The sequence below is a fragment of the Bombus vancouverensis genome, chromosome 14, assembly GCF_051014615.1.
Source record: "Bombus vancouverensis nearcticus chromosome 14, iyBomVanc1_principal, whole genome shotgun sequence".
Classification (NCBI taxonomy): Eukaryota; Metazoa; Arthropoda; class Insecta; order Hymenoptera; family Apidae; genus Bombus; species Bombus vancouverensis.
Window position 1 is genome coordinate 924,725 of NC_134924.1, and position 23,355 is coordinate 948,079.

At 34.6% G+C, this 23,355-nt stretch overlaps 1 protein-coding gene and 1 long non-coding RNA gene across 6 annotated transcripts in view; one reads left to right on the forward strand and one right to left on the reverse strand.

Annotated features, from left to right (window-relative positions):
* LOC117158163 (pikachurin) overlaps positions 1-23,355 on the reverse strand; it is a 262,596-nt gene that overhangs the window by 51,699 nt on the left and 187,542 nt on the right. For all 5 annotated transcript variants that reach the window (XM_033336804.2, XM_033336803.2, XM_076624242.1 and 2 more), the window contains 2 exons: positions 15,708-15,909; positions 4,139-4,283 (listed from right to left, as the gene is read on the reverse strand). In XM_033336804.2, coding sequence (XP_033192695.1) covers positions 4,139-4,283; positions 15,708-15,909 — 347 coding nt within the window. The remainder of the gene's footprint in view (positions 1-4,138; positions 4,284-15,707; positions 15,910-23,355) is intronic.
* Positions 10,916-12,959, forward strand: LOC143303611 (uncharacterized). The gene is made up of 3 exons (XR_013060103.1): positions 10,916-11,054; positions 11,129-11,371; positions 12,501-12,959. It is a non-coding gene; the product is annotated as an uncharacterized LOC143303611 (long non-coding RNA).

A 23,355-nucleotide genomic window follows, 5' to 3' on the forward strand; every position in this document is an offset into this window, starting at 1 on the left:
TGGTTTCGTTACTAACCAACGGAATTATTTTTCAGGAGTTGAATGTTATAACGTTACCTTAATTTGCGTAAGTCTTTTCTTCTCCGTTATTTTTCTAGATTGTATATCCGTTTCCACGTGCTGTATAATTATCACGAATTTGCAATTTTAATTCGCATATACCGTGTTCCCTTGACATCAACCATCATCAGATTCTCTAATTACATCGTATCCATGTTGTTTCTACGACTTAATTGCACACGTGCGTATATACACGTTATCTACTATGCCAGACTGCAATCAAATTCAGATAGAATATTTCTGCTCTAAGACGGGTGGATATCGCTCTGAGAAGAGAAACTTGAAGAGAAACATTCTAACGTTTTGACAGAGAGACTCGTTATTAACCTATGAGAGTGATATATTTCAACCTGATGTGTTGTAATGTCCACGTGATACGTATAATTCATCAAACAATAAAATTGCTTAAGTACCTTATACTTGTTAATATTTATGTACGCTTGCTATAATATTAAAATTATCAAAACTTTGACAGATGTGACTTTGTATAATTTATATGCATGATAATAATTCTTATATCCTAATTTATCTCAAGAGAAATGCCAAGTTTCACAGAACTTATAAAACGGTCCATTAATTAAAAACCATCGACTAATTACTCTGTCTATACTGTATAGTTTTACCCTTTGCTCTGACGCATCGTGTGATATTAAAACAGCTCGAAAATCCGGGGACAGAGGGACTGGTTTCTTCATAATTCCTGGAATTGTCGAAGCGTTAAACGCGGTCATTAATTGGCAGCCGATCAAACAGCTCGGGACACTCGCGAAAGAGATGAATTCTCATACGAGTATCAGGCGAAAGTCTGTGGGCTCGACTCGTTTTCACGCTCCATTTGGCCGCGTAATTTGCGGGCTGTCGTTTTCAAACGAGTCGAAAGTAATATTCCAACCCTGTGTCGACCCTGTTCCGACGCAAACACCGGAAAATCTTTGACGTGCCGTCCCTGTGAATGTCTTTCGCACGCCGTAGCACAGTCTTTTCTCTTTTTTTCCGCCTCTCTAACAAACGCATACACGGCACCGTCCATTATTCGGCTACAGTGCCCCGTTTTAATCATGCTCCGGCACTTACTCGTCTCGGTTTTATTCTACGAGTTCTCCTGACTGCACCGGGGTCAACGTATACTTTTGTCCCTCTCTACCCTCTTTTCATTCGGTTTTTTCTTTCGCTTTTCTTTTACTTTGTCCTGTTTCTTCGTCTGTCTGCTTCTATCCGTCCTTTTCGTTTCTTCTTTCAAGGTTCTTTTTGTTTCTTCTCTTCTTGTATTCTACAAATGAGACACAACGACGATGCTGGTCTTTTATCCACGGAGAAAAGTCTAACGTAAGTCAATTTCACTGCCGACGCGATCAACTATTTTTGTTTACTCCATTCCGTTGACTCTTTGATCTCATCTCGATGACTTTTGCATCGCTGCAAAGAATACTTTGTTTCGGTGATCGCACGTGTCGAGATATATGCAGTTTTCTTGTCAGTATTAGGGGGTTGTAATTAGCTTACTTTTTCTGGATCGATCTGCAGTTATTTGAGCCCTTTTGGAGGATTACCGAGAACTGTTGTGTCTCCTTTGTAGATCACTGCTGACCTAGTTCTTTTCTTCGTCAGTCGCCTTTGAGATACCTTCTCCACCAATCGAACGTTTGTAGTCTTATTTGAATATCGTATATTTTATTTCCAATATGTATTTGTCCCCCTGGCCATTCTGTATGTGAATATCGTTGAATAATTTGAAATTGTTTTCGTACTTTTTTTTTTAAATCAGAATTATATATAGAGATATCATGAAGAAACATTACGAAATATTAATTTCACGGAAACTGAGGCTTCGAAATCGAGAAGCAATTTATCAATTCGTCGAACAAATTGTCGTAGCAATTACTAGTCGATCAGCTATCGAAACGAGACAAGGATATACAAAGTCATCGAAAAAAATCTCCCTTCGCTCGGCAATTTTTATATTCTCCTTATAATTCTAAACTAATCAATATCTGTTCGCTCAAAATACGGCGCAGGCTTTCCAATTGAATAAAAAATGCACGAACGAAAATAAGTCTAAAATAAGATGCTAATTAAGATCATAAAATTTTCCTCCAATTCATCCGCATACTATTCTCAGTTTTTCTATTATTTTTATACTTTCCAAGCAAACAAAGCAGTCCCCTCGAAACATGGAGCATATATCTGCCCATTAAGTTAAAGAAAAGAAGAAATAAAAATAAACATACCGCAATAAACCATAAAACAAGAAAGTAACGTATTATGTAAAGCGGAAAGAAAAATTAACACGGTTATAACATTCTTCGAATTTGTTTCCATGATTTTATCAAATTCGATATTATTCTCATATTTTCGCCAATCGATAATAACCTTCAAAACACAGACCATCGTAATACAGAATTAAATTAGGAAACGAAGAGACGAGTATAAGGCAAACGATCAAGAAAATACAGAATTGAAGTATTTTAAGAGTTAAGGTACTGAGGTGTAAGTGTTGTCCGTAATGATTGTGTAGATCATTGGTGGTTATTTGGCTGTGTATATGGCTGTAGATGTCGCTGATGGGGTACAGCTATTTTTCTTCTAATTTAGATGCGTGGAAGAAAAATCGGACTCCGGTCGCTGGGATTCGAGAACCCGGGTCCCGAACGATCGTAGCCTAAGGCGCTAACCACTGCGCTGCCGTCGTCCAACACTAGTTAGTGTCGAGTGGTGGGATATCTGCTGTTGAGTGCCGCCACAGTACAATAATATAAAATTCTCGTTGAGTCAAACTGGAGGAATAATCGAAAATTGCATGGTGGTCGTTAGACGGACAATTTCCTTGGAAAATAACATTTTCGTCGGGAAACCTGTACCGTGGATGGAATTGCATGCAGGTGAATAACGATGACGTCGGCGTGCACTGAGGCAAGAATACATGGTGAGTCGTGAAAAGATTTGCTCGCCCCTCTACCAAAGACGTCAGCCAGTCCGGGATTTTAAAGGGAAACGTCTAAGCGAGTGCCGCCTTTTAACTGGCGGAAAATTACGCCGAGGAAAACGGATTTATACACGAGATGTCGTTGTGCAACAATCCGGCACAACTCGGTTATATCTGTCAATGGAAATTTGTCGCGAGATCCTTGCTCTACGATCGATCGTGAATTTTTATTGAAACGGGAAATGCCGATCTACATTACGCTTCCTTTTAGTCTGTAATTGTAATCTCATTAGGGATAGCTTGTTAAAGTTTACTTATCTTATAACTTTTATCTTCTGAGATTTCGAAGTTTAGTTTTCGAGATTTAATCAATAAACTATAATAGATTTTGTCAGTAAATAAATCTTTAATTAGTGATCTTTGAAATTTGAAATGTTACATAAAGTTGCTTCATGTGATAATATACTATAATTTAAAATATATCGTTTGCAGAATTTTACTTATAGATTTCCTGAGATTTTGAAGTGTAATTAAAATATAAAGATATATAAAGATATACAATAGATTCATGAAATCTGTTCAATGAATAAATTTGTAACGAGTAATCTTTAGAACTTGAGGTTTATGTTATATTCGTAAAATAAGTATAGTCCAAATGTTACTTATGAAGCTGCTTTCTGCGATGTTACAATTTATCAAATTTAGCATTATATCATTTTCAAAATAACATTTGATAATTTTTCGGATAATTAAAAAAATTGTCTTAAAAAATTATTTTTCGGAAAGTAATTTTCACTCTATATAATCACATGAAACGATTCATACTGTTTTCATCAATTCTTTTTCGTTTCAGCGCTACTTCAGCTAATCCTCTAACAATTATCCTTCTTCTGAAATCATCCTCGAAACGTCGAGTTTCCAAGGGTCATTGGCGCATTTGCATACTCGTGAGGCTATTCATCGTGTCTTTTGGAAGTGATCATCAATTTCAATTCTGGTTTCTATAAATGCTGACAATCCTAATTCCAATACGAGATCGCGATTAAGTATTTGCGTGTCACGTCGACAAATTTCTCCCAGTATAATCGACAATCGATCGTTCCATTTTTAACCAACACGTAACGCCTCGTTGAAGACCATTGAACTTATTCTTACCTTCGATCTTCCCTCGACACGTTTCTCTTGATTCAACTGAATCCAGGCGTCCCATCGATGTCTGTAGACGGTCAGGGTGTTCCATTCGTTCAGCCTCACTGTTTGCGTGCTTCTAACTGTGCCGACTCCGCTCCCACAATCGAACCTTCGAATAAATATCAATATCTCGTTACTTTTGCTTATTGCAATGAAATAATAAATTTCCGTGAAATTTATGCGTAAACCTTATTTGAGTAAGAATATTTGATTCAATAAATGTCTCGTAAAATATCAGCTTATTTTTCTGATATTTATGTAATAGATTTTTCCCTGATTCATGCATAATATGTACTTTGTTTTAATGTTAAAAGTCTCGTAGAATTGCAGCTTATTTTTTTGGTATCTGTGTCGTAAATTTTTCTGCAATATTTGCATAATAATTTGATTTCAGCATATTTTCCCGGCATTTGTATCATAATTTCTTGTATGATTTATATATAATTATATAATGTAGATTGGGAGAAAAGTTAAAACTCGAGATCGTGAGATTATGTATGACATTTTAGCACATTTTATACATTTTACACATTTATGTAATCTTTAGTACAGAATATTAAATTTTGTGACAGAATATTAAGCTTTCCGATCGTAAGTGTTTTATAGGTTTGGAATTAAAGACGAACAAAGCATTTATTCCCTTTCGAACATGGATAGGACGATATATTTTTAATATACAGTCATGAAATAGTAAGAATTTTATTCGATTGTCAAAAAGATTGCAATTCTTATCCAATTATTGCCTTCGATTTTTCTTCTGTTTCAACGTTTCACTTCAATTTTTCCAATTACGTATCCCTCATTGTTCGAGTAACGCCATTTATCTACCAGCAGGAAGTGTGGTTTCCCGCGAAACAGAGAAACGTATGAAGTCGGTCCAGTATCTCAAACACGGATCTGTAAGGTTTCATTGGTGCAAAAATCGTTCGTAGACTGTTAGAAAAACTTATTTCCGGTATAATGAATCGCGTGGTACGTGAATCTGAAACATGTTTCTCTATCGTGAAAAATAGTCTTTCGAGCGTTTTGAACTTTTTCAGTCGAAGCATCGGATAATTAAAGATGAAATTAAAGTGAGTTTCATATAATTTATGAAAATATACAGTTTCGAACACTTTGATGGATTCTTAATGCACATCTGGAGATCTTTTAAACGTGCAAGGTATTGATTTCTATAATGCAAGTTTGTATCCTCACCCATAAGACGATTAAATACCACGAATGAATACAAAAAATAAAATATTTGTGGCTATGAATAGGAAGCTGAATTTTACAAAAGTTTATATTATACAAAATATTTCTGTACTTCCAACAGATTCGAACGTTAAAATACATTTCTATACATACTCATAATAAATCGAGACATTTAGAAATCCATTTATGCACTTGGAATCGCACCATCACGCAATTACTATTTTTATCGTTTGAAAAACTTTTCCCAATTCAAAACGGAACACGGAACAATATTTAAAAATTATTGAGCGATTTCCGATTGCCATGATCGATCGATCATTTTCAATTTGAACGTTTCAATGTATAAACTAGCTAATCCCACGTTTCAATCTCGCGATATTCTTAAACAATGATCTGCTGAGTCGATAATACAGAATTTACGCGCGCGTCGACGCGAGAATGAAAAAGCATTATATCTATTAACTATTCCATAACAGGGACGTCAATCAGAGGTTGGAAGCACGAGATTAATAGTCATGACGAGCAAGCCTTCGCGCGAGGCGAGTTCTCACCAATATCCTCGAAATTTTTGCCGACGAGAAGAGAGGAAGAATTTGTTGAAACGAAACGATGCGACCCGACGCTGCAATTACTCGTTTGCGGCGTACGGTGCAACGCATCGATTGTATATGGTAGATAGAATGCCGTATGTCCGTCATTGTCTTCACCGATTCTTTCGCTCCTTCCGGTACGACGATAATGTCCGATGTCATGGAAACGGTCCAAGAATATTAGCGCCGCGACCAGAAATTGAATGTTAAACCGATTACGATGCTAACTATACCCGAAACGATTTCTTGAATTGTTAGGATTTTATTATACTTCTCTGGTTGAATGTGTATAGTGGGGTGGAACGAAATATTTGATATTATTTCTTTAATTAGAGATAGTTCTAACAGCCTTCTATTGTACTATACGAAAGAAATAAAAAGAAAGATACGTGAAAAATTTATGATGTAATGAAAACAAGACGTATACCGGATAAAAAATTATTTAAATTCTAAAAAGAATGCACCGTAATAAATCTATAAAATTTCTATGCAGAAATTACGAATTGGTCATTTTCATCAGTATAGTAATTTTGCTATTAATCCTGAAATGCTACAGTAAAATGTTATTCATTTTTCAATTATTTTATTTTAATTGTTTTAAAAAAGCAATCTGTGAGAGATTTCGTTATATTTTTGGTAACTTTCCAGTAGAAAGCAGGAATAGGTGTGTATTAGTTTGAAGTGGTTGTTCACAAAGTATGTTCACAAAGTCGTGTTACGTTCAACCATCTAAACTGTATTTTCACAGTTGCGACATTCACATATTCGCGTGATTTAAATTTTCCCCGGTATAACGTTAATGGAGTTCTGTAAAGCGTAGAATTAGAGGGGTCACCATTGTACTTGTTAGGGTATACTTCCAGGGTTTAGTTTTGCCTTCGAGGCAAAATGTTTACGAACTATTCGAATAATTGGTAATTTGGTTGTAAATGTCTCCTCGTGGTATGAATTTTAATTAAACGTTTTTCATAGGAATGATATTGTAAAGAGAATGTATGCATATTCTAATAGATAAAAAACTTTGGATAGCATTTTAAGCACACGATCATGTTCGTTATTAATCTATTAGTTTTTTTATTTAACTTTAATTGTAATTCCTGACTATTATTACGATAACTTGGATTATTTCAAACATTATAAAAATCTTTAATAATCATGAATTAGGTTGAGCTTCATAATTATAACTCCGACAATTAACTTAAGTTTATAATGTCAGTAATTATCTTAAGTTCAGATCTAAATTTTGTAATAGAGTACTTTGTAATATACATTATTACTATATATATATTATTATTATTATTATTATAGTAGACGTATCTCCATATCATAGCAATTAAGATTAAAAGTGTCTCATACTTCTAACTTTTAACCTCATTTACATTCGAACGATCCGAGAATAATTAATAATCACGTCTGAAATAATTATGCATAACAAATTATCTGTCTCTATTAATCTATCGTTGCAATAATAATTATTTAATACTTCAGTTTATTTTTCGAAACGATTCTGCACGAGAACAACGAAGGACAGAAAGGAGCGTGCTTAGTCACGGTGGCAAGGGGTTGAGTTCTAAGTTGTGGTAATTATCACTGTCGGAGGGTAAACGACATGGTAATGAGAAATTTTAACGAGTTACGCTGACTGCAGCGTTAATCCCACACAGTCGAAGCACGTAATTAATAACACGCTGCTTACCGCACGCGTCCGCTACTTGTAAGTTTTAAGGCTGACCACAAGTACCTCGTCAATTTTGATTCTAATCTAACGAGAATAAGGCCTATATCGTTTTATGGATATAACAATTCCCTATATTTCTGATAGTTATACCGAACAACTTCATAAATTGAAAAATAAACAGCATAATAGTGACACAGTCTTTAAAATGTATCTTGGAATTTATAATTAATTATATCATCTTTTCGAGATGAATATTAACTATTAATATCGTACATTCTCATTTGGTAGTCAATAAATTTTATCTTATTTATTGAATAGCATTTTTTAAATTTGCATTTCCACTTGTGAGAAACAGATAATAAGAATGGGAAAAGGAAAAAGACGAAGAGTCATTAGTAAAAAAAATATTAAACTCTCTATTATACTTAATTTCGTATTACGATAAAAATTAAGCAAATAATGAAAATAATTTGTGATGCCTAACATTGTAAACATTTTGCACACACAATTTTTAAAATACGAATAGAAGCATCGCGTATAGAGAACGATATAAAATCACATAACTGTAAGTGCAGTTTATTTTTATTTACGAATTCTTACTCGTAACGACCTATACCGGAAGCTTAGCACAACAGAATTTCTTCCCTTGCAATATACATATATCTCAAAGTTTTTTATTTTTTACGCACTATACAAAGTGGCATTTAAAAAATATATTCGTGACAACGGGTCGTTTTTGTTACTATTACGAATACGTGGTCCGAAATGGTTTACATTAAATAGCGACGCAAGCTACACTATGCATTCTGCATTCGTAGCGATCGTGAGAAAAGCCGATTAGCGAGCCAGAGGATACTCGAAGCCGAAACGAAAAGGCGGAAATTCAATTCCGGCCATTGTTGCGAGATAATATCCGGGAGAATCTAGTGTCCCTTAAAGTACGAAGATAAAAGCAGAAACAGCGGAGGAAATGGCGATTTTTATCGTTCGAAAAGTCGTGTACGTTGGCCTTGTTGGCAGTTTTCAAAAATGTGTGCGAAATAATTAAAAATTCCTCCGGTGGCGAAGATCGCAAGGGGTCGTGACCCTGACCTTGTTCGAGTGAATGCTTCCTCGCGATATGGTGACCCCGGTATGCAAGATGCACTTGACATTTTCGCGACGCTCGCGTCATTGCACAGAAGTCACGTACTTGTGGCTACATGCCTCGCATGAGCGGTGAATCACGATTGCTGACGTAGTAATTAATTTATGATCGATTAAGTATTTTTGGAATTTCGTAGATATTATTGTAATTTTGGTTAGGAGTTCGATAACTTTGACAAAGAGTAAGGAGTTAAGATAATTTTCTTACATTTCTCATTTTTCTATTTTTCATACTAGTGGTGATACTAGATAGATAAATGTGTTCTTTATTTCTGCATAACAGCCAAGAAATTTGGTACACGTATGGTATTATTTTATTTTTTTTATATTGTTATATTTATAGCTTTTTCTTATTTTTTTCTGTTTTATGGTATCATGCTGATTTGATAATAATTTGCGCTATCTATATACATATGATAAAATAGAAGTTTATCTGCACATTAAATAATAAAAAGAAACAGCAATGCACGAGTAGCTCAGAAGCTATGGAATCAAAAAAATTAATTTTTGGAATTTTCCTCTGCTGTTTGTTTGTCTGTTTGTACTCGCATCACGTAAGAACTACTGAACATATTTTGATGAGGTTTTATCTATCTATAGCCTAGTGTCTAGGAAAGAAAATAGGATATGTTTCATCTTGATCCGTTTTGTAGAAGCTGAGAAATAACCTGGCATCTGAGTTGTATGCGCTCCCAGGTCAAGAACCTTTTTACAATTTAATACTTTTTACTGCGGAAGATAACTGTTAGTATGAACGATACGTAGGTGTTTCATTCATAAAAATTTGCCTGCTTAAAAATTGTTTCGTACATTAGTAGACCACGCGAACGACGTCGTGGGCAAGAACTGCGATAGACGGAATTATTTTCACTATTGAATTTCTTTTCGACGTTCTTTCCATTGTTTGTTCTTCATAGCTGGGATTATTTATCGATGGATCGATCGGATATTTTTTATCGGTGAATTTTTTTTCTGACGTTATTCAGCTGACCTTTGTCACCTTTGAATTTCCTTTTTAATGCCCTCTAACTGCTGTTTCTCCTGTGTTTTCTACTTCCTCTCCTGTGTCTTTCTAATTCATTTTTAGTTGCATTATTGCTCTATTCTTTTTATTAAAAAAATTATCTTTTCCGTGCATTATTTTACGTTGCATTGTTTCCTTTCATTTAAACGATGATTTTCCCGTAGCGTCTGCTTTTTTGTATTTGAAATTTTCTTTTATGTGCCCTTATCTATTACTGGAAATTTTCTTTCGATAGGGCAGATTTTTTATAGCTATGGAAGCATTATTTTCATTAGGTATTATATTTCGTTCCCACAGTACGAAATTTCTGCAACCATACGAAGGTGCTACTGAATGATACAAAATTATATATCCAGTATGTAGATGCAATAATAAACGCTCTGATATACAAATAATACCTTTTGTAGCCACTGTATACCTTAGCAGGTCAAGTGTTAAATAGTTTCATCCGCTCCCAACACATATTTCACGCGACTGGGCGAGAAGAAAAGAGAACAGCAGCGAATCCACACGGTTTCTTTAACAGAATCTTTTGGACACTATCCAGGACCCAATTTCTATTTTCGTCCGATCCTCGGCTCACGCGATATTACTTCCGTTTCGAGCACGTTCGTCGTTCGACCGTGCATGTAACCGTAATGCGGACATCCGTGTACGTGAAAGTGATTCTTTGAGCTTTCGACGAGAGAGAATCCTCGTCTGACTAACCCCATCCTCCCTTCATCCTGGTCGAAAGACACAGCCTCGCAGCGACGGGATACGTGCACGCGGCTTAACCGAAGAAAAGACCACTCAGATTGGATAGGTAAGCCGGAAAACTCGGGCGGCGAGATTTTGTTCCAACGTTGAAAGCGAACGGTAACTACATGGCCGCATATAGGATCACGCGGATGCTTCTTTCAGGCTCGGCTGGCTTGCGAGAAGATTTCATTTCATCTGAAAGCGACGCCCGCTCAAATCATCGCCGTTTCTACTCAGGACGGTACTTTATATCGCTGATATATTGTGACCGAACTGAACTGTGTGCGCAAGTGTGATTAATAACAGGTTGACTGAACATTTTTGTGGATGGAAATCTTTAGTAGTTGTGATTAATCGGTGAAGAATTTTTCGAATAGAAGATTTTTCGATATTTCGGAAAATGAAATTCATGTAATTGGAATTTTTTAAACACATTTGCTTGGACGTGTGTCGCTAAAGGAGGAATATCGAATCTTGAAGATATCATAGAAATTGGCATATTTTGCTGTAAGTGACAGGTCGGCTTGTATATTGAGATTTTTTAATGGTTCCAACTTATTGATTAAGAATTTTTGATGCAGGAAATGTAATTAATCGGTGAAGAATTTTTGGAATGGAAAATAACAGATATTCTATTGAACGAGATTTAAGAAATTGGAATTTTTAGAAATGCTTGATTTCTTATCAACGAGTTTCCAGTGATGAAATATTGAATCTTACAGATATCGCAGGGATTGGTATATTTCGCTGCCAATGATAAAACTGATCGTGATATGAAACTTTGATGGTTCTGATTAATTGATGATGAATTTTTTCGATAGAAGGTAATGGATGTTTTAGAAAATTATAAAATTGGAATTTTTAGAAACACTTGGTTCGTTGTTACCGCACAATAACGTTAGAAGTACTTCTAATAACGAAATCTTAAATTTTGCGATTTTGAAGGAATTGATAATGGTCGATTATTAAACGTAAAGCTGGCGTTTTAGCGATCGAGATAGAGTAAGCTTTAGCTGATTTAGCTTTTCATCTGCCATTCAGATGAGTTTTGTCAATTCTTCGATTGATTAATGCATTCGACGTTCTGCATTGATATATGTTCAGCAGAACGATAAATTCCACGATCAATCGTTTGATACACGGTTAATGAATTATGGAAACGAAATCGACGAACAATGAACGATTATCGCGGCAACGTTGAATAAATTACGCTCTTTATTCAAACGAAATATCTATAGAGAATGTGTTTCGATTCTTTCGACGCGGTTATTTCGATAATTAACTAGAAACTTTTTTTAACTCTTGAGTTGGTGGATGCGCGCTTCAAGATATGAAATTTATTTAATATTTAACGAAACAATGTGTGTACGTCACACTAAAATATTTTTGCCAATTATACAGACATTTTTATATGTGTATGTTCAAAGGGAAATTCTGGTAAGGAAGTTTCTCAAAACCCACAATTTCTAAATTCTGCAATCGTTTCAAATCTATATGAATTGTTCTAAACTTCGGACAAAAATATACGTTAAATCGGGATAGAATATTTATAATTTGTATATTTATAATTTGTATATAAGATTTTAAATTAAAACGGTTTAACGAATTTTTAGTAAACTTTCAAATCTCTAAAGCAACAAATTTTTGAAGAAATAAAATGTCGTACAGCGCAAAGAAAAACTTTTGTAGTAGACTTTCCAACGTTCGAAGTCCCTAAAGCCTAAAATTGCAGGTTTCCGAATGATCGTGCTACTCTTTCAAAGAATATTTTTCCTAATTAATAATTTTAAATTAAAGGGACACGCGCTATTCTCGAGAGAGAAATTCTTACAACAGAATTTACAAAGCATGAAAGAACGTTACGTTACACTGGGAAGAAAATATTTTTCCTAACTCCGCGGGTATTTTCAAAGACGTAGAGTTTAAATTAAAATGTAACACCTTGTATTCCAGTGAAAAACTCTCGCAACGGAGTTTGCAAAGCGCTTCGTAAGCCGTAGCTAATGAAAACTTCGACTGGAACGGTAAACGACAACGCTAGCGTTAGGAAATACGATCAGCACGTCGACGTGGCGAACTTCCGGGCGAGACTCGAATCTCCGAATTCATAAATCGGCGCCCGGCCACGGCTACTACTCACGAGTTATTAGCTGTGCACGAAAAATTAGCTTATGAGCGGAATTCTTAATTAACGACCGCGTCAAACGACGCATTCAAACGACGACACCGATGTTATAGTGGCTGGTGAACAGCGTATGCCGTGAAGAACAGCTCCGGAAAAGTTCTTCACTTTCTCACGTTTCCTTCCTCCACCGTTAGGGAAATATACTGCTGGCGAACGCGATGCTTTAACGAGGTCTTAAGGCTAGTTTTCACGTGACGAGAAGTGAAATTCATTCAGATAATGGCTATCGTGAGAAGGTAAGACTATTTTAATTTCTGTCAGCGGGATGCGAGAGCATGGATCGTTTTTCATGAGAATTTTCGTTCGGGAAATTGTTTTACCGATGGATGAGCTTATATGAAAGATTTTTCAAGTTATTTAGCGCGACTGATCTATAATTGAAATTTGGAAGTTCAATCATTAATAACTGTCAGTTAATGTACGTGTTTGAGTTTTTTAATTATTTCATGTGTTTGTTTCTAGCTGGCACATTTAAATTGTTTCTGTTTGCGATATGAATTATTAAAGCGAGTTGAAATCAAACGATATATTGCAGTCGTTGCTCGTTTCTCGTAGGAATCTCCCTCGTTCGATTGAAATACAAGGATTTAATTATTAATAAGTTGCATTTATTTCATCTATTATTTAAGTCGTTTAATTTATCAATTTATTTTAGTATTTGTTCAATTTATATTATCATTTAATTCATTAAATGTAAATTGTTCCGCTGTCTGGGACATAAATTGTTCGAGTTGGAAATTGTAAAAATATAGTATCTTGCATATTACGAAATTTGTAATTTGTAATTTATATTCATGCGCTTTTTGTAGATTTTCATGCACGCATATGCTCATTGTTGGCATATTTTCTGTATATATTTATATGTATAATATACTGATTTCTTTTTTTTATATTTTGTATATGTTCTCTGGCTTGTTATCTTATTATATATTATATAATACACTACTAAATTAACATCATTTGAGAAAATCCAATCATTTTTTCCGATTGCACCTGTTCCAATCTCACTTTCTCTATCCTCAGCTCTCTTGTTCCGTACTTCAAAGCTCCGATCTTCACGAACCTCTTTGACTTCCTTGTGATCATTACGAATAATAAGTCTATTCTCGCCACTTCACTATTTCCAGTGCTTGTTGCAGGGCCACGAAACAAACGAGAACGAAAATTTCCCAAACGAAATCCACACGCGAACAACCCACGAATAATTAAAAATCCTTTTAAAAGCAGACTGCAAACGCAGCAAAGTACACGCTACGATAAATAGGAACTAAAGTTTCGCAGCAGACTCGGATATAAACTGAATTAAAAAGGAATAACTTCCAAAATTATTACTCCTAACATTTTTTATTGAAATGAAGAAAATTAATTATGAAGAGAGATTTTAGACAAATTATTCTTTGATCGTGCACCTTTGATCGTTGACCTAAAGCGCCACTCGAATTAAAATTTTGTATGTTCATTTCTGATCTCATGTATTTTATATTTTATATATTTTCGAAATTTTAACTTAATTTCGTACTAATTAATTTCATAATATTTTACAACATTTATTCAATAATTTTATAATAGTCGATCGATATATTATCTATCTTAAACATTCCTAAAATTTCAAATTCATTTCGTAATATTCAATTTTACAATAATTACAAAGTCGATACAGCTATTGAATACGTTCCTAATAATCTATTTTGCAACATTTCCAAGTGTCCGATTAATAATTGATAATATCTAATCAATACATTAATTTTACATATTCTTAAAATTTCAAATCAGTATAATAAGACAAATGTAAAGAAAGGAAGTCCTTTGAGTCGCCTAAACGTAGATCAAGTAGCCGTATGCACGCGACAGTAACACGCGAGTATCCTGCCGACGTTCCAACGATGGAAAATTAATTCTTCGAGAGTAGACGAGCGCGTCTTCGCGACAAGTTTCATCGAACTTTATCGATCACACCCTGGCCCCGATAGAGCAAATGTGTCTCGCAGTAAATTGAAGCAAATCGTGGTTTCGCGCCATTCCTTTGATGTCCTACCGTTAATGGGGCAGTGAGGTTTCCAGGGAAACTTCCGTTATATTGGAGGAAGTTGCGGAAAGTTGGCATAATACAGTGATACATAGCATCAACGAGATTGTGCAGTTTGCGGCAAACAAGCAACTCGTTATGCTGTTCCGATCGATCGAGTTCCATCGATGCGCTTGTTCATCGGCCACGGACTTCGATTTCCGTTTCCTCTTTTTCATTGGTTTTCGCGATCTTCGTCGAATCAATTATTTAGCGGACTGCAGAAGTTAGCGCGGTTTATTGACGTTATCGATGGTATTAACGCCGACCGAATAATTTTAGGTATCTGGATTGTTGCGTATTTAGATGTTTGTCAGTTTGCGTGGAATACATTACTTTCGAATTTAAATTGAAATTTTGTAAGAACTGTGTGGAGAACTGATAACGATTAGATTGTGGATACGCGTGGAAATTTATGCTTCTATAATTTAATTTATACGATATAACTTAATCGAAAGATATATAAGTTAACGTAAATTTAGATATGTCAGTTTCAGTAGAATTTAAGAGCAAGAATATATTCTCGAATTGAATTTGTAGTTTTACGATAATAGTATGCATGAAAACTTAAAGTCCTAAATTTCTGAACTAATAATTTTACCTGTAAAAACTACGAAGAAACTTTAAAATTTCCAAACTTTTAAACTGAAATTCTACCAAAGGACTCAGTCTATGAACTCGCAACGATATAAAAAAAGACAGGAAGTTCGTAAATTTCCAATTATCATTCGACTTAAACAACTTGTTTCAGCCCCCTTTTCGTCTCAACCCCGATTACATTGGGAACCACACTGAAACTCTGATCGATCTCGGACTCTACGCTCCGCCTAAACTATTTACATTTACCGCAGCACTTTGCAACGCCGCTTCGACGATGGTGAACCCGCGATTAACGAAGTAATATCGTTACCTGAACTCGATGAAGCCGTGATGCAGAATCAAGGCCATGAAGTCACCCTGAAGATCGTCCCTCTCGCCGGCTAGCAGCAGTATACCGTCCCAAGCCTCGGGCCGGAATTCCAGTTCTAATTGGACGTGCTTGTAAGCAGCCTTTAAAGCGGGGAACGCCAGCCAACCAGAGCCGGTAAATCGTGGTGATCTCACTTCGGCCTCTGCAAAGCAAAAATTGCCATCGTTAGCCAACTCTCGTTATTATTATTATTACGCATCAGTCGCGACACGCGTTGACGCGCTTAATGCGCTTGACAAATTGTATCATTCGTCCTGGATTATTCACGACTGTCCTGTTCTTCGTACAACGATCTTATCAACTTGTCCACGCTTCTATCGTCATTTGCAACGACTATTCGCATGATACTTCTAAGTCGTTGGCGTTAGCATAACGATTAGCGCTGCTATATGTTTTAGTTGCAACGAAGTTACAGTGGCTGATGAAAGTATTTGGATGCTTGTCACTAGATTGCAGATTTTGATACAAATTCATACTTTTCAGAAGATGATTAAAAAGTGTAGAATCTCGCTAGAAAATTGTTCTATTTATCAGGTATTATAGAAAGTATTATACTTTGGATATTTGTGTGTTTTTTCATAATTTTATACTTTCAAATTTTCTATATATGCATAGAAATCCGCAATCAACTTATCATGAAAAACTTCACGTACTTATACAATCGGTGTAAGAAGTATTCGTACAGTACGTAACTTTAATAAAATTATTGTAGAGCATCATTTGGTAGGAAAATTTTAAGATATAAAACGTATATACATATTCTTACAAGTACCTAGAATAATTTTCAAACGAAGAAAAAAGCGATACTTACTTCCTTTATGAAGATATCAATAAATATGTAGAAAATGGTAATAATATATGCGTAACGAGCGTTACCTCTTCATAGAATAAAATGTATAAAAACATTTTAAGAAATAATCTAAGTGCAGAAGAAATGGGGTTGAAAGATAATTTCGTCCTGATGCAAGATAACGAACCGAAGCAAAATGCTACTAATACGAAAGCGTGGATTCTTACAATGTTCAAAAACACCTAAAAACACCTTCACAATCCCTAGATATAAACATTGTTGAAAACATATTGGATCACCTGAAACGAAAAATACTGAGTCACCATATTTCAATAAGAAATGATTTAAAGAGAATTCTGTTAGGAGAATAGAAAAATATTTCAAGTAAAGTATCCATCAATTTAATAAATTCAAGATCACGACGGCTTCAAGTCGTAATAAGATAAAAAAGAAAGCCTCCTAAGTACTAAAATAATTAAACTTACATGATAATATGATTTCTTCTCCTAAATATTAGGTAAGCCTTATTAATTTTTCTCATTAAACTATAACTGTACGAATACTTATCACGCACATATTTTTGTCACTTTTCTGATATTTGTTAATATTTTCGCAAAGTATGTAGATATCTCATATTATTTTTATGAACTTTTCTGCAGACTTGTAGAAACATATACATATTTTTATTTGTTAGAATTTCGTTAATTAAAGGTTGTTCTATAATATTTTTGCTAAAATTAATTACTGTACGAATACTTTTTATACTGACTGTATGTATATTACTAACACTGTAATGACTGCTCATCTATGTTCTGTGTTGCATTCTGAATGTATATATTTTTTTATGACAGTAAAAATCTGTAATTTGGTGCGAAAAGTGCAAATATTTTTGCAAAAATGAGTTAAACCCGGTATTGAGTTTGTAAGTAATTGAATATTCTATACAGAAAAACGGGGATTTCAAATTCTATCTAGAAATGACTATAATAGCATTTTTATATGGTAATATCAAAATCTTGTATTAAATAAAGCTTTTAGTGTTTTTAATAAAAAATACCAAAGTCAACTTAAAAAATACAAATACCTTTCGTGTCAGAAATTATTTAGACGTGATTTCTTTTACATAACTTCAGATGCTAATATCGTAACTTTATAAATACTGGTAGTGATATACTCTCTGCACAAGTTAGAAAAATATTATATGCAATACATCTAATATACAAACATTAATACAAAATAGAAGCTACAAGAGAAGATCATTACCTTTCTAACCTGCTGCATTTCGAATGTTATATATTTTTCTTACAAACAACAATTTTCAGAATTTTCCAAATATTACAAGTTATAGATCAGTAAAAAAAATTATCAATTCAGCACGTCGCAGACCCGTAAAACCTACCCGGCATGGACAGAATATCGTAAAAAGATCGATCTGTCGAAAACATACGAAACAAGAGCGATATTTCATAATAAAACCAGGGATCCTATCCCGGATCAGGGTTTATATCAAACGAGGATACAACGTTTGAATAAAATAGACCTCGATACGTTGCAAACACAGTTGAAGGGTTGTTTCGCGCCGTAGCCCCATATTTCGTTATCCACTTATCTCGTTCAAATTAATTGCACCATATATCGATAAACCTTGGATTGCCAGACCAATGCTTCTCCGTCTTCGTTCCTTTTCCCTTCTAGTTATTCGGGGGAACGAAGAAATATGGTTGGAGTCGAGGCTGGCAGGAACGGGATAGACAGAAAGCTGGGAATCGGGAATTCCAGGGACGTGCGAGGCTTAAGGAACGTCCTTCACCCTGGCCAATCTGGATCCGACTATCAGGTTGCACAGTACTGTACATGGAAGAAGCTGGGCCCGTGCCCATACTTATTGTATACAAGAAAGTATAGGGTGGCTATAAATCAAGCAGACACCAGGAATGGAAAAACTTGCGCCCGTAAGACCGGAAAATGGAATAACACCTCTTGATCTTCCAGTTGGCTGGCATAACAAACCGTTATTCGACAAACTGTATCGCAAGTCGCGAATAGGGGCGGAGTTTTCAAGTTGCTGACTGGAATTCTCCGTCTTTCTATCGGATCTTCATTCGACTACTTTTATTTTGTTTCGTTCAGCTCCCATTTGTGCTTCGAGAGGTTTTTATTGCTACACTTCGTGCTTTCGGATGAACAGGGTTTAGAACAAGTGCAAAATTTGGAGGATGTTTAATAGTATTCTTTATAGATTTTTTAATGATAGCCTTATCTATTTTATGCTTATTAAACTGCGGATGTTTATGCATTTTTGGAGCAATTCGAAGATGCACAAATGTACAGAATGTATATAATGTATAATGTATAAAAATATAATATAATGTAATATTCAAAGTAGAGTATCTATTATCCAATTTCTTTAGTTATATTGATACAAGTATGAATTGGTACATAAGCGTTCCTAGTCTAATGATTATTAATAGTATAGATTGTTTGTTAAGATTATTAGTATATATTCATATTTTATTAGTGTATTGGTATATTTTAGGGAAAAATTGGCGCCAGTGATAAACTTGTTCGTTTGTTTTATTATCAAAGTTGGTTATATGCTTTATTATCAAACTTGTTAACATTCTGCAAGACCATTTATGATGCTGATAACTTACATTTGTCGCTTGTAAAATTTCGCTAATAATATTAGTTGAATTATGAAAGACGGCCCTGGAACTTCGTATAACGCGTTAAATTTCAATGAATGGAGCCAGAGAGAACATATTACGTCGTCTGCAGAGCAGCAACGATGTAAATGTACACGTAGTTTGATACACGAGTCCTCGAGAACGAGAGCGAGTTAAGTCAATTTAATCTTGCGGTTTTATCTCAGGTAAGTCAATATCCGCACAGAGAAATAAGAATACGAGGTTAACTCGATTTCCCGGTTTAATTGGCTGCTGCCGCAACCATCCTGGATTTAACAGTTGTTCATTCTAATTAGTTCGTTGCGACTGGGATATAAATTAAAGATCGAATCAAGCCGACTTACAATACAACTTACTATTGCAGTGATTTCATTAATCGCGCGCCTCTTTTCAATCGTTCTATCAATAAAAATCTCAAGTGCTTTCCTTTTTTCAGTGGGATCGAAACGATAGATTCGAAAGAGAAATACATAGAGAGCGGGAATATTAAATTAATTTGATCACGGAAATAAAACTTCACCTGCATTTTGATTTCCAAAAATTGTATTTCTCTTCTACGTTATTAAAATGTAGGATAATTCGGCTAATTATTTTTTTTCTCTTTTCCTCTGCGTATTTCTATTGAAATAAATTAAAGTATTATTATACGGTTCCATACGAAGAGGCTGGAAGTTAAGTTACATTTTCCACTTTTTACTGGAGAGCAGTTTTAGAATTCTTTACGTCGTTATTATATCACTATTTATATGTCTAATATCATTTTACTAAAATTAGCTTTCCGTTTAGTTTTGAAAAATCGAAGAATTAGCTTAAAAATGAAATTACTGTAATTCTTTATACGTTTCAGTAGCCCTCTCTTCGAGTTTAAATCCGTCCTTGAAATAACATGGTACGTCTGATTTGGGATTATGACTGTATACGATTACAACAAATGCATTCGTTGTTAATACGATTTCCTCGTTTTATTTGAATTATATCATTATTCACCGCGCATAAGCCGCTTAGTTCGATCGTTTATAACCACCGATTAAATCGTTCACCTATTTGTTGCTATTTATCGCAGCTAGCCCGTTTGTTACTGGTATCGTTGAATGATTTTATCGGCTTCGTTCTGAGAAAACATCATGTTACTCTTTTAACATTGGGAAATTGAACGAAAATTCGATATTTTCTATGCTTCGTAAACTCGATATCAATATTTTAATAATAAATTATAATACAATATTTTTTCTGATCTTAATTCTCAATTTTTAATTTCAATATAAAATATTTATAAAAGAAAAACACGATGAAACAGACAGAAATATTTTTAATCATCACATAGGACAGTGTATTTTATGATATATTACACGAAAATATACAGGGTGGTTGGTAACTGACGGTACAAGCGGAAAGGGAGTGATTCTACGCGAAAAAAGAAGTCGAAAATATAGAATACAAATTTTTTTTTAATTTTTCCATCGAAACAACGATCTACAGTGAGATCCGTTATAACGTACCGCACGTGTACCGAGCGAAAATTCAAAGTCGATTTTCTCGAAAACAAAGCCTCAAACGAAAAATTTTTATTCAATATTTTCGACTTCTTTTTTTGCGTAGAATCACCCCCTTTCCGCTTGTACCTCCAGTTACCAACCACCCCGTATATTATATCTTATAAAGCACATAGTATCTACTCATCTTCGTTTTCACTTCTTTGTTATAATGAAATGTAATTATTTTCATTAGCAAACAGAAAAAAACTTTGTGCGTTAAGGAGGTAACATTATACTATTTTATACAGTAATTTAACTTCCTTGATGAAATTTGACAAATCATAAGTTTATTTTTGTTCGTACAAAGTATAGATTGTGAAAATTAATAGTGAACACGATAAACTGCAACACCGGGGGTAGTAAATGTAAACAAGGGTAAAGCCACGCTTCTAGTTGCTTGTATATCTGGTGATTTGTATTTCTGGACGGGAAAGTTCCGATGAATCTATTCTTGTTCGTTCCGGAAAGCTGCGCTGATGAAATTTTCATGTCTTGATTGTCCGCTGCGTTGTTTGTCATGGACTAAGTGGCTTCAATATTCGTGTAAGCCTCAGAGGAACCACTTAGCGCGGTAAAAAGCTTTTACACGAAAGTTCTAGCTTTTTCAAATTATCAAGAATTTAACAACTCGTCGTAAAATTGTCCTGCGCGCATACTAAATTGTTTATACGCTCAAAAGGGCAATGGAATATTAAGATGATTAAATTGGGAGAAATTAAGTCGTACAATACTTATATGATGGTTGAAGGCAATTAGTATGGGCTAGGTTTGGGATTTGTAATTCGTCTCTTATTCACGAACGGTCTGAAACCAAAATGAACTAGACGAAATTTTAAGAAATTATAATTTAGCTCTATATTTGCAGAAGGTAATTGGAATGATATAGATTTACAATTTTATTAAAATTAATCTAATTTTTACTTGCGAATAATTGAATTTGGGTTACGGAGAAAGTTATAAATATGGAATCGTTGCAATATTAGATTTTACAAAATTGTCGATTCGAAGAAATTTATTCGGGTGTGTAATAGTGTCGTGATTGTGAAACAAATTTGTGTAATTATAGCAGAGTTGGACGCTATTCCGGTGAATTCTGCAGGTTGTTTGCGTTTACTTTAAAGCTTTCCAAGTTATATGTAACTAGAATATTGTTGTTGGAATGAGCAATCTGCAGGAAGGCAGCTATGAATAAAATATCAGAGGTTTGTTAAGCATCTTAGAAAATTAAAATTTAATTTAATTTGGAGCAAGAAATTATTCAAACATAAAGATATCTCATGTTTCAAATAATAAATAAAATTACACGTATTATTAAATTACAGTAAAAGCTCTTAATTCAACTTAAACAATGCACTTTAAATACTTGTGTAATCTCTGTGAAACATAGGTATACTCGTACTTGTACCAAATACCATTTAATTTATGCAATAGTACATCTTCAAATTTGTTTTTAATTTATTAATAATTAGACTTTGGATTTTTATGCTATTTCATATTTTTATCAACGTAATTAACTTACACAAAAATTTATTCCCGCCATTAAATCTTATAACAACTATTTCGCCTTGAATATCTTTTGTATTTTTGCATCTTTGAGTTTTTTATTAATGCATAAAAATCCGTAGTCCACTTACAACGGTGCTAATGAAATTTCAAAATTTTTCATACATAATTATTTATATACATAACTATCAGTATGTATTTCGCACGTAATATATTCGTAACAGGTGTCCAGAGGTGCTCAAATACTTTCGTGAGCTGTGTATTTTCACGAATTTTTATCGGCAATTCATCAAGCATCGTATAATAACGCGCGGACGTGGCGTAGATCGCGTAATTCTTCGGAAAGCAATTTCCACATGAATCGTAACTAAAATTAAACGTCGCTAAAACGAAAACGGTCAGTCGATCGCTGATGGCAACAATTTCACCGGCAGAAATTATTCACAGCTTTCCGAAAATTCGATTTTAACGACACGACGCTGTTGTAGTAATTCATCGAATTTTCCACGAATAGATTTTTGTAAATAATTTCCTGAACTCGACCACGTTTCCAAATGGATTTAAGTGACGTTCAGGCTCATTTAAATGATTCGTACATATTATTTAGTAGTTTGTTCGGAATATTGTACTTAAAAATTGGAATAATCGCTATGTATATATAGATCTTGGCGAAACGTTCGTGTAACAAATAAAAAGAAAGGAAAAGAGTGGAAGATGGTATGATCGGTGAAATTATCGAGTCGTCGGGATCAGTAACCTTCGCTTTTCTGTTCCACGTGTACGATCAGTCACTTTGGCCCGTTGCCAAAACCAGTTCCTCACCGGAGCCTCAATTAACCACTTCACTTGCTCCAGACCATGGGGCGCGATTTATCGCACGCGGAGATTTGCAAGCTATGCCAAACAGTAGAGCGTCGCGATCGAGCTTCCACGCGATTCTCTAATATTGTGGTCCGTCGAATCTGTTTCGAGAGTTCTATGGAACTCCTACGATCTCTACGATCCCTACGACCATTTCTTAGAGTTAATTTAGAATTTATTTCTCGAGCCCATCGTTTCTAAATCAGTTAAAT